Source organism: Haliotis rufescens, unplaced genomic scaffold, assembly GCF_023055435.1.
Source record: "Haliotis rufescens isolate VD_foot unplaced genomic scaffold, xgHalRufe1.0.p SCAF_6, whole genome shotgun sequence".
Classification (NCBI taxonomy): domain Eukaryota; kingdom Metazoa; phylum Mollusca; class Gastropoda; order Lepetellida; family Haliotidae; genus Haliotis; species Haliotis rufescens.
The window spans coordinates 42,881,808-42,898,812 of record NW_025964334.1 but is presented as its reverse complement, the minus strand read 5'-3'; the positions used below and the strand labels follow the sequence as shown (position 1 = coordinate 42,898,812).

At 38.7% G+C, this 17,005-nt stretch overlaps 1 protein-coding gene across 5 annotated transcripts in view; it reads right to left on the bottom strand.

Moving 5' to 3' along the window:
- The window catches only part of LOC124114626 (CWF19-like protein 1), a 329,927-nt gene that overhangs the window by 129,531 nt on the left and 183,391 nt on the right, over nt 1–17,005 (bottom strand). For all 5 annotated transcript variants that reach the window (XR_007218701.1, XM_048385574.1, XM_048385573.1 and 2 more), the window contains exon 7: nt 5,456–5,540. Coding sequence is in view for 4 of the 5 variants with exons in the window: in XM_048385574.1 (XP_048241531.1) it covers nt 5,456–5,540 (85 nt within the window). In the remaining variant the exon portion in view is untranslated. The remainder of the gene's footprint in view (nt 1–5,455; nt 5,541–17,005) is intronic.

The window sequence follows — 17,005 nt, the reverse complement described above, 5'->3', positions numbered from 1 at the left end:
TAAATGGGATGTTAGATTAGGAGATATGGATGGGGGAAAAATAGAGTAGGCATTAAATAGGTTTGTTTGGGGACGTTTTACTTTCGGTAGTTAAGTTAGAAGGGTGGTTGTAAGAACAAGTTTAAGAAAGAAGGTTGAGTTGTGTTACGTAGGTAGGGAAGAGGGGAAAATACGTAGGTTATAATTAAGTGGAGCAAGGTTTTGCCACCTGCTGTTGTTTATTTTTGTTAAAAATAGATTTTAATCAAACTTCACTCTTTGTGCCTCATCTATAATTAGAATTGGTTACCCGGTCAGGAGCCTCCTAGAACATAGAGACAAAACAATACTGCACAGGGAGAGGAGAACACAAAGCAAAGCACCGCAGTAAAACATCAGACTGTTGTGCATGTTAGGTATGTTTACATTGTAAGTGCGCCAATGCGCACGTGCAGTGACGTCACTTTAGGTGTGACGTCATTATGTTGTGGTAACCTAGGCAGCTGTGTGAAGCAGTGTCAGTTCTCCATTAAACAGTGATTGAGCCAACTACGGTTTTGTTATGTATTGAAGATTTGATGTTCCTCCAATGTGCGGGTCGGACAAATAACATAATACATACACAACAGTGGCGACGAGGATAAAACTTTCTATACGTGATTACATTCAGTGCTTTTCCATAATGGCAGGCGTCATTGGAGATGTTGGACAGTTCGATGAAAGTTTAGAAGATTGGATGTCATATTCTGAAAGAGTGAGTTTATATTTCGATGCTAATGACATTCCAAATGAACGAAGAGTTTCCGGGTTTCTTTCCATGATTGGTGCAAAAACTTACAATGTTCTCAAATCGTTGGTTTCTCCTGATTTGCCTCGTACACGTACTTTGGAACAATTATTCACTGTTTTACGTGATCATTATATGCCTAGACCAAGTGTTATTGCTGAAAGATACAGATTTCACAAGAGAATGCAGACCGAAAACGAAACTGTTTCACAATATGTTGTTGTTTTGAAAGGACTGGCTAGATTTTGTGACTTCGGCGCTACACTGAATGAACGTTTAAGAGATCAATTAGTTCTTGGACTGAAAAGTGTAAATGTTCAAAGGAAATTGCTTGCAGAATTAGAATTGACACTAGAACGTGAAGTTTCAAATGCAAATTCAATGGAATTAGCTGCGAAAGATTCAGAAGAATTGTGCCGCAACGGATTACCGAGGAACAATCACAGTCAGAGGTGTTTTCTTTCAACAACAGAAGATCTAATGCAAGGTATGAACGTTATTGTTATAGATGTGGAAAGCCTTCGCATTTAGCTGATACTTGTAATTTCAAAGATACAGTTTGCTCATTCTGTCAAAAGAAAGGCCATATTCAGGAGGTATGCAAAGCGAAGAAATGGAGTCAAAGGTCAGGTCAAAGTTCAACATCCGGGTTTCGTCAAACAGGAAGTGCTAGCTCCAGCAATGTAAACAGAAACGGTAGGCGTCCAACTTTTTGTGTAAATGTTATCAATGAAGAACTTTGTTCAACCCATGAATATGAAGATGTCATTCTAGATGATTTAGGTGACTGTCTAAATCATTTGTTCGCTATTCACGGTGCTGCAGATATCATATGGGTGACAGTGAATGTAAATGGACGTGATCTAAAGATGGAGTTAGATACTGGCTCAAGAAGTTCTATCATTACTGAAGGCGTTTACAGACAGAACTTTTCAGAATGCAGCTTACAAGAATCACCAATCCCAATGAGAACATACACAGGTGAGCTTGTCACAAATCTTGGTATCACACATGTTGACGTTCGTGATGGTGAAAGAGTAAACCAGTTACCACTACATGTCGTGCAGGGAAAAGGTCCTCCGTTACTTGGGAGGGCGTGGTTACCATACGTAAATATTGACTGGAAATCATTAGGAAGTAATGTCAACATGTGTCACAAAATGTCAAGTGAAGATCAACTCAGTGAAATGTTTGTGAAATACTGTGATGTATTTTCTGATGGACTGGGTACAATTAATGGAATCAAAGCCCATTTAGAAGTGAAAGATGGCATGTCTCCTAAATACATGAAAGCTAGGCCTGTTCCTTATGCACTTCATGATAGAGTGAATGAAGAAATTTCAAGAATGGAGAAAAATGGCGTGATTATCAAAGTAGAAAATTCTGAGTGGGCTACACCAATAGTTCCAGTGGTCAAACCTGACAAATCTGTCAGAATATGCGGCGATTTCTAATCTACTGTAAACCCAGCTTTAAATGTGAACCAGTATCCACAAAACAAGATTGAAGACATGTTCACTCAACTTGCCGGAGGTCAGAAATTCTCAAAGATTGATCTTGCTCATGCTTATCAACAAATGGAGGTGGATGAAGACTCACAGAAACTACTCACCATCAATACTCCAAAAAGACTCTACAGGTACACAAGACTTGCTTTCGGCATTGCTTCAGCTCCTGCAATTTTTCAAGCTACAATGGACCAAATTCTTCAAGGTTTGCAGAAAGTATTATGTCATCAAGATGATATTCTAGTGACCGGTTCAAATGATGAAGAACAGTTACAGAACTTGGATGCAGTTCTGTCAAGATTACAACAATTCGGCTTGAGAGTAAAACAAAGTAAGTGTAAATTCTTTGTAGACTCAGTCAAGTATCTCGGTCATGTTATTGACAAAGAAGGACTTCATACTTCAGAAGATAAGGTGAAAGCTATCATCAGTGCTCCAAGACCTGAAAATGTGACACAACTACGTTCCTTTCTCGGTGGAGTCAACTACTATGGCAGATTCATCCAGAACCTTTCTATAATCGTTCACCCATTAAACGAACTGTTGCAGAAAGACAAGAAATGGCTATGGTCAACTGAATGTGAGAAATCTTTCAAAATGTCTAAAGCAAAATTGCAAGTTCCGATGTGTTGTGTCATTATGATCCATTGTTGCCAATAACATTGGCATGTGATGCATCCTCCTATGGCGTGGGTGCTGTGTTGTCTCATGTGATGAGTGATGGTACTGAACGACCGATTGCATTAATTTGCTTCAAGAACACTGAACAAGGCTGAAAAGGGATATTCACAAATTGACAGAGAAGCCCTAGCAATTATATTTGGTGTGAAAAGATTTCATCAGTATGTGTATGGTAGGCATTTCACTCTCGTGACAGATCATCGACCTCTCACTGCCCTGTTTGGTGAGGGACGGTCAGTACCATCATTAGTTGCTGCTCGACTACAGAGATGGGCATTGATTCTCAGTGCATATGATTACAAAATTCAGTACAAATCTTCCTCTGCCAATGCAAATGCTGATGTGTTGTCTCGTTTACCTCTACCTGATACAACAAAATATGTGAGTGATGATGTAGATTTGTTCTATGCAAGTCAGTTTGAACATCTGCCTATTACAGCAGGTGATGTGAGAAATGAGACAAGGCGAGATCCTGTTCTTTCACAAGTGTACATGGCAGTGATGAACGGTTGGGATAAAGATCACAGTGAGAACAAAATAATGAAACCATTTCACTCAAGAAGATATGAGCTTTCCATTCAAATAGGATGCATTGTATGGGGAATGAGAGTAGTGATTCCTTCTAAAATCAGAAACGGTGTTCTAAATGAGTTACATGGTGGTCATTTTGGAATGGTGAAAATGAAATCAGTTGCTAGAAGTTATGTGTGGTGGCCTGGAGTAGATGCTGATATTGAAAGTACTGCAAGAATGTGTATTACATGCCAGAATGTTCAAAATGATCCAACAAAAGCTCCTGTTCATCATTGGTCATGGCCATCAAAACCATGGTGTCGCATTCATTTGGACTTTGCTAGTCCTTTCATGGGTCACATGTACCTCATTGTTGTAGATTCTCATTCCAAATGGTTAGAGGTGATTGTTATGAATTCAACTACTGCTGATGCGACAGTGAAAGTGATGAGAGGTTTGTTCGCAAAATATGGATTACCACTGCAAGTTGTTACAGATAATGGTCCACAATTTGTGTCAAATGAGTTTGAAACATTCTTGAGAAGTAATGGTGTAAAACACATCTTATCTGCTCCATATCATCCTGCTACAAACGGACTTGCTGAGAGAGCTGTTCAATCCTTCAAACAAGCTATGAAATCAACTAGAGGGGATGATGCAACATTACAGAAGAAGATTGATAGGTTTCTGCTAGCCTATCGTTCTAGTCCCCATTGCACAACTCAAGAAACTCCAGCAAAACCTTTTCTTGGAAGAGAACTAAGATGTAGAATTGACTTAATCAAGCCTAATCATGCTGATGTTGTTGCTACAAAACAGTCTTCTTCATTGTGTCAACCTGGCGACACAAGACAGCTAAATGACAATGATAAGGTGTGGGTGCGTGAGTACAACAAAACAGACAAATGGACTGCTGGCAAGGTGATGACAAAATGTGGTGAAAGACATTCTGATGTTGACATTGGCAATAGAACTGTCAAGCGTCATATTGACCAATTAAAGTGTAGAGATGCAACTACATGTAGTAACCATGGTAACGAGAACATGATTGTTCAAAGTGACTGTAGTGCAGGGACTGTAGAAAGTATCAGGGTCAACAAAGGCGACCCTATCGTAATACCTAGTGCATCACAGCAATGTGATGAACACCAGTGTGAACACAGTGAGGTGACAATTGCAAATGTACCAGCAAAACAAACCGTGAGACGGTCAGAAAGAGTGAGAAAACCTCCCGATAGACTAACCCTGTGAGAACACAATGTAGAAACTGACAGTTTTGACAATTAAGTCATTGAATAAAGTATTCAGCAATGTGTAGCAGATATCATATATATATATGAGTTTATCATAATAATATGATTGTTTATACTTTCACTGTTATGTTTTTATAAATGTTGTTAATAATAGGAACAATGTTTAAATTTTATTGAATGGTGGGCGGAGTGTGTTGCATATTGTTATATTTTATTGTTGAACATTGTTGTGGTTGAAAGTTGTAACATTGTTAAATTATAACTTTAGAAAATAGCTCATAGTACTGTGTTCTGAATATTGTAAATGTATTGGTTAGAGAAGTAGAAAGTATTTTCTTTTAAGGGGGAGAAATGTTGTGCATGTTAGGTATGTTTACATAGTAAGTGCGCCAATGCGCACGTGCAGTGACGTCACTTTAGGTGTGACGTCATTATGTTGTGGTAACCTAGGCAGCTGTGTGAAGCAGTGTCAGTTCTCCATTAAACAGTGATTGAGCCAACTACGGTTTTGTTATGTATTGAAGATTTGATGTTCCTCCAATGTGCGGGTCGGACAAATAACATAATACATACACAACACAGACCTTTTGTCATCCATTTTTATAGCTTTTACAGGCTTTAGAGGGCGCCTATTGACTTTTTCTGTGCCTGTCTTCTTTCTTTTTGATACTCCTTTATCCTTACAGATACAGTAGCCAACAGCTACCTCCCCTTTACAAGTGTAAGTGTCCTACCTTATCTTTGTTCAAATTGCCTACAGCTGCAAGTCCAATAAATCTGGTCACATGTATGCCACTCTCAGCAAAGATTTGATGATTCCTGAAACATGAAATATAGTGAAAGAGAGTAAATGACCAACCACTAATGCAATCCAGTGGAGTGTTTGTGTGATCCACAGAGAAGAATATTTCTTTCTATGGCACATGCTTCTCAATACATCATGATGTAGATATCAAACAATAGTTATCATTGTTAATAATTCTGTGAGTACTACCTCCATTACATCATAGCCATAAATCCAGTAGTTTGTCTGTCATCACACTATACAATCTTCAGATTTTCAACAGTCTTCTTCACTGTCAACTATCTATAAATCAATTGCAACCCACACCTCGTGTGCATGTGTGAGGTGGTTAAACCTTGCTTCTTTCCAAATCTAAAACCTAGATTCAGATTTTTGGTGAGCTGATTACTCCCGAGAGAAGAAACTCTAACCATAATTTCCATGAAATGAAAATCCCTCTCTTAGGACACAGCTGCACAGCCATATAGGGACAGATTTCATTGGTTAACAATATACAAATGAATTTATGTCTCGTGTTCAGAAACCTGGGGACTTGGCCAGATGCCTGCTGCCATCGGCAAGACATTATTTGCTGTACAGAAGGAACACAGCAGAGAAAACCAAGAAGCTTTGTATGCACTGTAGAAACATTTATACAGATGTTGAAAGCAATACGCCTCGAGAGATAAAAAAGGTCCAAAATTGTATAAAAAGTATTGTCAATAATAAGCCAATAGGTTTGCAGAAATGGAAGATACCTGACCACTGGTTTGAGACAATAAAGCCCCTGTAGGATGAAAAGATTGAAAGCTGAACACTTCTTAATGCTTCTTACTTTAGTACTCCGTTTCCGAAACCAACTTTGCATCTCACCTCCCATTTTCGTAAACATGTTTTAGAAAATATAAACTATAAAAGCTTGAATTTTAAACTTTCTATTCCACAGTTTGGGAAGCTAATGTTACCTACTGTCAGAAATGAGAAAGATGAGATTTAACGACATACATTCTTGTTTAAGACACTCAATGGTTCAAGTTTATATGCTTTGATTCATTCTCATTCTCTCTTTCTCTCACTCTCTATAAAAAAGCAGAAATGAAATACTCACATAAACATTTTATATTAAGAAGTTCACAAAATAATCACACAACACAAATTGCTCTCGTACATGTTTCAGGGAGAAGTGTTGACTGTTATAATATAATCTGTGACGTCACTATATCATCATGTCACAGTGCGCTTGCACTAATACTGGTACGCGGCATTGCCATGTCACATTAGCGGCTTTGGTTTGGAGTCCTTTATCTGTTATTTATGGCCATGCATTCTGTCCTTTAAGCACTGTTTGTCCAATGTATCTTCTTGACACCCAAGGCATATAATAACATAAAAATATAAAAAAACATGAAATACTCATATCCCCTGACAATATTACATGTCCGGTTGTGCGCAAGGCATTAGCCCCTGTGGACTATGTTCACTGGACCTTTTTGTAAATGGCCTGATTGCAAGCATTAAAAATTAAAAAAGTTATTAAAAAGTTATTTGCCATCTGCAGTTTATCATAGAATATGTAACCATATTTGTGATGAGCCAGATTTATATACCTATACCACCACTACAGAGGGATTTTTTTATGCAAAAATGACTATGTGATTCAACGATAGTCATGAGATTAAGTTAAATTGACTCCAGCTCACCACTACAGGTGGCATTTTTATGCAAAAATGACTATGCGATTCAACGATAGTCATGAGTCATATTAAAAGAAACATCAATATTAATTAATATTGAATAAAATTTACTATAGCCCACGAGGATATTGGAAAGGTATAGGAGCAAAACAAAAATTAGCCACCGCGGCTAAGGTATCTAAAGATGTGGCCAAGGATTGGTTAAAGAAACAAGCGATGTGGCAAATATATTTACCGGCACCGCGTTATATACCGAGGAAGAAGTTTGATATTTTTACAACGAATGAAGTTCATCAGGCTGACCTCTTGTTTCTTCCCCACGATAAGGTAAAACGCAAAACGTATAAATACGCTTTAACAGTAGTGGATGTGGCTAGTAGATACAAAGAGGCTGAGCCATTAACCTCGAAAGATTCAACAGAAGTAGCTAATGCACTGAGCCGCATATATAAACGCAGACCACTAAAATGGCCTTAGAAGCTGTTTCAAGTAGATCCCGGTCGCGAGTTTATGGGATCAATAACTAAACTGTTAACAAAGCACGATGTCAAAATCAGGCGTGGCGAAAGAGAGGCCCACCGCACTCAAGCTTTCTTCGAAAGATTTAACAGGACATTAGCAGAACGTTTGTTTGGCTATCAGTATGGGATCGAAATGAAATCCGAGCGATTGAGATCAACCGAATGGGTGACACGATTATCAGCCGTTGTATCAGCGCTGAATAATGAAGTAACGAGATTAATAGGGAAGAAACCATCCGATGCGATTAAAATGAAATCCGTGACTTCCGAATCTTCAGCACCGAGGAGAGGCAAAAAACGAAAACTTCCGGATAGAGTAAGGGTAAGATATTTATACCAGCCCGGTGAACTCGAAGGAGGCCTACGCCGCGCAACCGATCCCATATGGTCCCTTAAGACATATAACATTAGTCGATTGGTTATGAAAGAAGGAGAGCCTATTCTTTATTATCTTCAAGATGGACCGGGTAGGGCATTTGTGCGAGAAGAGTTGTTCATAGTTCCCGAAGGTACGGTATTACCACCATAACCATAAGCATAGGTAGTTACACCATCATTATCAATCCATCTCTTTGTATCTAAGGGGGATAATGATGTCTTGTTCATTCTTAATCCATATATCCTATGATTGTAACTTCTTAAAGAGTTCATCTCGTGTTTGAACGTTCTACCGTTAAATAATGATTCTTTATACTGTTCGTGTTTGATATGCTTTTTTACCACATACTTTTTAACACCCTTAGCTTTTCTTATCTCCCCATTATCGGACTTCTTTATAGAATACATCTTAGGTCTTAATCCGACATACTCCGCTATAGGGGTCCCAGCACATTCATCCTTCATCTTACCTAACACCTTTTTATTTACTACGCTGTGCAGTGGATTATCTTTTGGGTAATCGCTCGTGTCCTACATATCTATTTTTTCTGCCATATCTTTATACACATCCTCGGTTTGTATTTCCATCAACAAAGAATCTGTGTCGGTATATAACACCTCACATCTATTGCCGTATTGCTTCTTAAGTTCGTTGTAATAAAAGTCATACATTAAGTGTTTTGACAAGTCGAGAATACTCATACCGACATACACCGGTCTGTTGAATTTTATATTACTCTTCTGCATATGCAACGCGGCTAAGTCGTTATCGAATATCTTGCTTCTGTTAAAAGCCGGACTGGCTATAAGTTTCCTGAGTCTTTCTTCCTCATTAGATCTGACTAATTTAACATCAACACGCTTCCTTAGATTCTCCATAGTTTTACCAAATACTGAGTTATTCATGAGCTTATACAGATTCTTTTCGAAATCGCTGGTAGCTATCTTTCTTAAATCTGTGTTCAACCTTATATAGGGCTCCATCCAAGGGCTTTGATCAAACTTTAGAACTCTGTGTATTTTCTTAAGTTTCATACCTAACGATAGATACAACTGGAGATTTCTGTAGTGAACTATATATTTTGTCTTATCCATCAAATTTGGTACGAGTTTTTCTACGTGAGCTAACCTACTATTACCCATCAAGGAGCGTTGATATTCCGACATCCAATCTTTATTAACCATTAATCTTTCAGGAGCTAGCGGATAACTGTTATGATCTTTATGTAACGAACTTGGATATTCCAAGTCAACTTCTAGTATGTACCCTTTATTCGCATCATTCACATTGATATTATGGATATCATTCACTTCGATATCATTCTCATCAACCCACTCAAAACTACCCGTGGGTAAAGGTTGACTCATAGCCCATCCATACAAATTGTAGCGTCGAGATATAATATGTGCGTGTCGGGTTTACTCGGATCGTATCCTTCCACTAATTTATTATTAGCCTTAGAATACCATTTCGCTGCCATCGATATACCACCTCTTAATCCTTTCTCAATAAACAAGTGCATATCGTAATCTGTGATTAGTTTTAGTTCTACGCCGGTCTCCTTCAACAATGCATCCCACGATAGTCCGGGACTGGAATAGTACCATGCCGGGTCCAAGCCGTATTGTTTTAAACATGTCTTTCTAAATATCTCGAATATATCGGCGAGTAACAGTACATTGGTTTTTAAGTACAGATCGTGATAATCGCCTAAATTCTTACAACCTAATTTATCCCACACCGTCAGAGCGTGTTCATAATTGGCATCTGTTATTTTAGATTCTGTTAAGTTACTATAGAATGATTCAAGGGGTGGTAATTCAGTTTCTTCGAATCTAGACCAATCATCCATATATTCGTAAGGATATACACCTTTTCTCAGCAACAAATGACGAGTTATCTTATCGGTATATTGATTTGTTATCGAAAAGTCATCGGGATTGTTCGCATTAGCTAAATTGTCCAGGGAAGATAACAGAAACTGTACGGAGTCTATGAATCTCAGCCCATTACTTTGCTTTATTCTAGCTTTCCCATCCTTGTCCCTATAATGTATAGGTTTAGTCAACGAGAATGATATGTATTTTTCCATATTATTAGGAATGCACGTTAAACCGCCGTCGGTCTTTGAGATAGCTTGCATAATGAGATGTGAATCCATCCCCTAAGGTTATGAAACACAACGGGGATGGGTATTGTTTGAGAATTCATTTTTAGTTTCAAGTTACACTCGTTATGCGCGGCTCCCCGATAATTACCCGTGACGTGGCAATGATTTCTTACGGAATCCCCATTCAGGGGTTTATTACAAACATGACAACTCGTTGACTTCTTATAGGCCCTCCAATTATCCCTCCTCATACACATGGGTTTCTTACGCGGTAATTTTTCCCTGATTATTCTCTCTTCGTTTTGTAGATATTCTAGGAACTTTCCCGCTGCATCGGGACCTCTGTAAATCACGGGCTGGTTTGTTTTCCCATCATACCTTACAACTATATATCCAAACCCACAAGGAATATGTTCTTGAGTTTTGTACGTAAAACTACTATCAGTATTGCGTTCAGTATTTTCTATGGGTTTGATAAGCGCTTCGAAGTCGGCGTAAATTACGTACGGTACTGGCAATTGATTACAATAATGTTCAAATTTTAATATATTTTCCCCCTCTTTAGGCATATCTATCCTGATAGCAGTCTGTCCAACACCTCTACAGTCTTCTTTATGCGCTTCTAATAGATCTTGTCTGCTGTACCCATGTAGGTATCTTTCGCAGAAATATTTCTTTTCTTTATGGGTTGTTTGATCGTATAATAGTCTGCTTAAACTCTTTATCCATGTATCATGATATTTACCATCTTTTTCGATCAGAAATGAATTGATTCTGGGAATATGTTCTGAATATCAATATCAACATCTAGTAAAGCGATCAATTCAGCTCTTCTCATTCGAGAATAACCTCTCAGCCCACTGTTTCTCGCTTGAGCTTTGAGTTCTCTAACAGTCTGGGGTTTGTTGTATTCCAAACCGAGTAAATCGATCAATTCAGCTTTTCTCATTCGAGAATATCCACGTAGACCACGTTGCTTTGCCATAGCCTTCAACTCTCTGACAAAAAACATTTTGGTTGTTTTTCATATATCTAAATACGTATTCTCCCCAACCTATTCCTCTCATTGATGTAATCTCTCTTCCTAGCATAAATAATCTGGTTCCTGACCCTATCAGCACCGTGTTTCTTACATAAACAATAACGACCTTTGACCCCTATCCAACATACAGAACACGTATAGTTAATGTTTCCGCGCCTGATGTAATAATTGTGTATGCTGCAATAAATATCAACACAGCGTCGGTTACATAGAGTCGGCTTACCCATGAGTGTAAATCTGCACTGATCATGGTTTATACTCTATCATATCATTTGTCTAAATGCAAATCACATCTACAATAGTGAAGGCAGTCAGCCAACGCTATTCATAGATTAGCTGTCGCTCTAACTAGGTCATGGTTTATGCGTAGTTATGGTATAGCTGAAAATTGCAACAGCTGATAACCCAATTATCACAAATATGACCTCGCGGTTTTTCTGAGCCTCTGACAGTGTATAAAACTGACTCATTGTTGGTCTCGGTATTGGATCAAGTTTTTTCCCATAAACGAGGAAGTATTCGTGCATGGCAGATTCGACATCCTTAAACGTTTGAATTGAATGTCCTTCCTTACGCAGTTCTTCATGAATAAAGTCTAATCTTAATGTCCTATTTCTGGCCCATTGTGACTGAGCTTTTTCGAGTTGATCTAATGCTTTATTATGTCATTTACGCTCCTCTTCAACTTCTTTAGCGTTTGATTCCCTCATACTAGAAAATAACAATTTACTCCCCCAAAAAGGTAGAGCATTAACAATAGCTCCACCGACCATCATCGCAATTGTTGCCATATTCAAATGTTTAATTAATTACTTCATTATGTCTTCCGGGATAAGCCCTTGTTTGATGAGCATATCCTTTGTTGCCATTGCTAATCCAATATCCAGAATCATCATACCGATATCATATCCATTAAAATCTAGCTTGGGAGGTGTGGCTTTAGTAATCATTTTTAGCCGGTGACCACCACTGAATGATACGTTGCGTTTACCAACATTTTACTGTCTGTAACTGGAGTAGTCATGCTTCTTATAGCATTATATGGGGGCTAACCTCTAATTGAACTTCTTGTTGTGGCATCGGGGGTGACGTTTTCTCTTCTCCGGTCTTATAAAACAACCATACAGCCGCTATACCAGCAACTCCTATTAGTGCCCATGTTTTAATCGGATCAATATGTGAATTATTTATTAATTTCGCTTTCCTCGCGAGTCCTCCCATTCTTCCTGCGGCTATTTTTGGGGGGTTTTTCCTCGTCACTCTGGGTTGTTTTTGTGTTTGTGGTTCCTCATTCACTATCTGTTGTTCCTCGTTCACTTGTTGTTGCGTTTCCGCAATCTGTTGTGGTTTCACCTGTTAAGCCTCCATTACTATTAAGTGGGCACGTATGTTTAAATTGACAATACCTAGCCATTATTAAAGCTGTGGTGAGTGGAGCTAAGAACATTCCGTATCTATGATAAAACTCACAGCTCACTGAGCTTATAGCGTGTTCGATGAATGGGTCTTTCTCGAGAGATTCGCATAAATACATGCGATGTTCTGCCGGGATAGGGAGAAACGTACTAGCTACGACTGTGAATAGTTGTAATATAGCCGACCCTATCATTTTAGTCATGGTAGCTCCCAGTCTAGACTCGTAACGCGCGTACAGTTTTTTAATTTCTTCGTCGGTCATGTTATCAATTTTTTCGATGGTATAATTTTCCCCCAAATATTTGGAACATTTTCCACCGGCTACCAAAGCCGCAAGTCTTTCTCTATGTGTATCTAAAGATTTATCTGTAACTTGTCAACATCAACATCAGATTCTTTGAGCATTTGTTCGATGAGTTCGTCGCATTCCATAATGTAATACCTAAGGAGATATTTAAGTCTAACATAATATAATATGACATATCCAATGCATCCAGTAATAATGAACTGTTGCGAAAGAATGAGGATTTCGAGCCACATTTTATGTCATATTAACCGCTAATGTTCAATTTATCGTATTTTTGCTACATTTTGCCACATTTTACTATAATTTTGCTATATTAGCTATAATTTTGCCATAATTTTGCTACATTTTGCTAAGCAATTGCATAAGCAGCTGGTTGATCGGTTTTTAATACGAGTTGACAGTGCTTCGTTGCCGATAACAGTTTTCTGACTTTATCTCGTTCGAGCTTGGTGTAAATAACATCATTTTCACGTAGTCATTCCTCAAATGAGTCTCGGTTCTTTGCAATGAAACAGGGCTACCCATTTGGTCTGCTCTCTGAGATTTTTCAGGACAGAGTTGTATTTTTGAGTATGCTGTCCGGAGAATGCTAAATACGAAAGCATATCTTTCTTTTTTGTGAGTTCTTTACTCGCGCTGCAGTCGTCTATAACGAAAAGAGTTGATTCTCCTTTGTATTTTTCATGACATACTCGTAAACAGTCTTGTAAACGATCGCCCGGATCGACTCTGTGTACCACGTCGTCATTCATTACCCAATCTCTCGATAGGTATGTTTTATTAGTCGGGCACAGAATAATAATATGATCGAAAACGTCCCGATAATGACTTTCTAAAATATCTAGAATAAAAGCTGTTTTTCCACAGCCCGTTTGTCCGCAGATGATAGCGCAGTGTGGTTCTTCAGGTAAAAGATTATTAATAGATTGCTTGCACGAATCGTCCATTCTGTATATTAAGTTGCGCATCCATAATCACGTACAAATATATGTTTAATTTACCAGCCGTTTCCCGGAGCTTCGTTATCTGTATAGTGACACCCTCGCTAGCATTTTCTATTCTCCTCCCACTGCCGTGTAGTTGGTCATCGTCCGTTGTTCGCATGTCGAGCCATAGCGCGTACTTCGTGGTGAGGTATTCACCCATCGGACATTAAAATACCCTTCAACGACCTCATAGGGACGTTTAGATTGATATTCCACGTCGTATCTTTTTTGTCCCTCTTGATCTTTCGATGTCTAAGCACGCGATCGTACAAAATGGTTAAACTTCTTGTATACTGGTGACGAATTTGTCTGGCTAATTCGGGATCTGTTATCATATCGTACTCCAGCGAGATATTGTTAATGGAATAGCTAGCATCTTCACCACCGGTTTTCATTACTCTGCCGTAGTCATTAAAAGTGAGTTCGTATTCTAACCTATCACCTAGGGATGCTTGATAAAAAGGCATGTGGGAATCTAGTAATTCAAAGTCATATAGAATATGTTACCTAATGCGTCGGCAACGGCCTGATCTTTTACGACGGTACTATCACCACTAGAAGCATCTACGTGCAGTCTCAATGTGTTTCGATAACAAATACCTTGGTATTGTAAGTTTTCCCGCTCTTTATCCGTTCTCCAGAGATCCATGTAACAATAGTATACATCGCTATCGTCGATACTCAAAACCTCATTACCGCTAATTTTAATGGCAATTTTCTTAACGATAGCACGACCTATGTTCTGAACGGGCTCCCTGTTAACGTCGGTAGAAGTCAAAATAATCGTAAATGCTAGTCGGACAGTTCCCGGAAATAACACATCGTGTGCGCCGAGATTAGGAAAGCGAACCAGAAGCGTTTGATTGGTACTAGGGTTATTAGTTATAGTTACAGACTGACGAATTGCTTTGACCCCTAATGGATCTCGAAGTCTACGTTGTGGGTTTAACTTGCGTCCGTATTGCGAAGACATTGTTATATTGAAATTATATAACCATATGTTTAATATAAAAATGACTGATTTTGATCTAGATTATTTAGATAACCCGAATACAATCGAAGAGGGTACTGATGAAAACAGCTTTATGAATCTTAACGATGAACTTTTGAACCCAACCGTAAATGATGAACTTTTGAAACCAGCCGTTAATGATTATTACAATTCCTTTAAAGATGTTAGTCCAATTGTTCGTGACTATTCAAAGTTTACAATAGATAGTAAAGGAATATTGCAACTGCGTGGCGCTCCGGATATTGACCTTATGCATTATCGTACTCGTAAGCCCCTAGCCTTGTCTACGATAGTCAATAAACATGGCATCAGCACTGTTCGTGATGAATTAGGTTTTGTAGACTACTCACGAGGAGCAAAACTTTCCGAGAAGACTACTAAGGTTCTTAGGACTGTGCGTACTGAACTCGGTAACGTAGATAATTTGGAAGCTTCCTCGAAGGTGGCCTCGGACGGACTCGGAGAAATCTTGGATACCTATTACGATAATTCCACGTTACAGGTACCATCCTCGGAGTTCAGTTTTAGGGAATTACGAGGTCTTGACAAGGCAATGCGAACAATGCGGGGAGAACTCATCAATAATATAGCCAAGCTATCCGAAATCGACAAGCATATAGTTTATGAGAAAACAAAACTTGAACAGGCGGACGATGAGTTCAGTAGACGCTGGGTTGCGGAAAGATTGCGTAACTTAGAAGACGAAAGATTGGCCCGCCTCGAAGCAGCTTCCAGTAATGGAGAGGCTCTTCGTTCACAAATCAGTCGAATTCGAGAAACTATCGATCAAGTCCTCAATGATGACACTACACTGGCCGATAAAATTAAAACATTGTTCAGAGAACAGGGAATAACCATTGCCAGTATTTTAACAGCGTTGGGATTTATTATATCGACTTTGACTCTCGCGTTAACCGGTGGCACAGGTGGTACAGGTGGTGGCGGATCACCGCCTACGTCGGATGGTATAAAAGAGTGGATAAAAAAGCATTTAAAAGCATTAGGTTCAGCACTGGGAAAGCTCGCTGAGAAAGCCGTGTCTGCACTTCCCGGTATAATTGGGAGTGTTGTTTCCTGGCTCTTGAATTTATTAGCCAAGACAACCACTTGGCTTAGTCAAAACTTGTGGGCACTGATCGTAGCAATTGCAGGGCTGTTGTACGTATCCGCTAAGAACTATTTAACCAAATCATGAGTAAACCAGCCGCAACTCCACCTAATACAAGCGCAGTTTTTTCATCGATATGTTGTTGATTTTTAGCCGCAATATGCGGTGGCACTTGTGGTTGTGCGTCAGTAGATGTTTTAGCGATAGTAGATAACTGTGGCTTGACTATTCCCGTTTCGCCTGTGATTGTTTGTGTTATAAATTTGACGTTAATATCTGAATTTATACCTGGTTTTTGTTGATCGGTAGCAATAACAATTTTATTATTATAGCCTATCACTTGACCGATCTTAAGTTCCATATTACTTGGAGACATGTATAGTCCCGGCGCATAAACGTAGTCCACTTTGGATTGAGCGTACTGTAATACATCTTGATAACACTTTATAGACGATGGTATGTCAACTGGTGAATTAATAGTATCCTCCACATTTGCACCAAGAATTGCCCATACATAAGTTCTTATTGATTCATTAACTCTTACAACTCCTGGGTGAGTAAAATTATTTTCCGTTTTATCATTAAGAAATTCATTCCAAGCGTCTGTTGTATCGTTTGGATGCACAAACTTTGTAACAGTACATGTATAAGGCAAGCCACTCTTAAAACTCATAATATCTTCCCTCCAATCATTATTAAAAAGTTGCCAGTTGTTATCCCAATTATAAAGTTTGCTTCTATGCGACCACCTAAGTGGATCTACTGGTTTTTTTACGATTTCTTTAGCTAAAATATAACTTTCTTCTTTAACAGTTTTTCGTCCACTGTATGGAACACCTAGACCATGGCTAGCTCCTTTAATACGCCAATCTTTACTCGTAGAAACATTAAATTCCTGACAAATACGTTTGAATGCCCACCTATT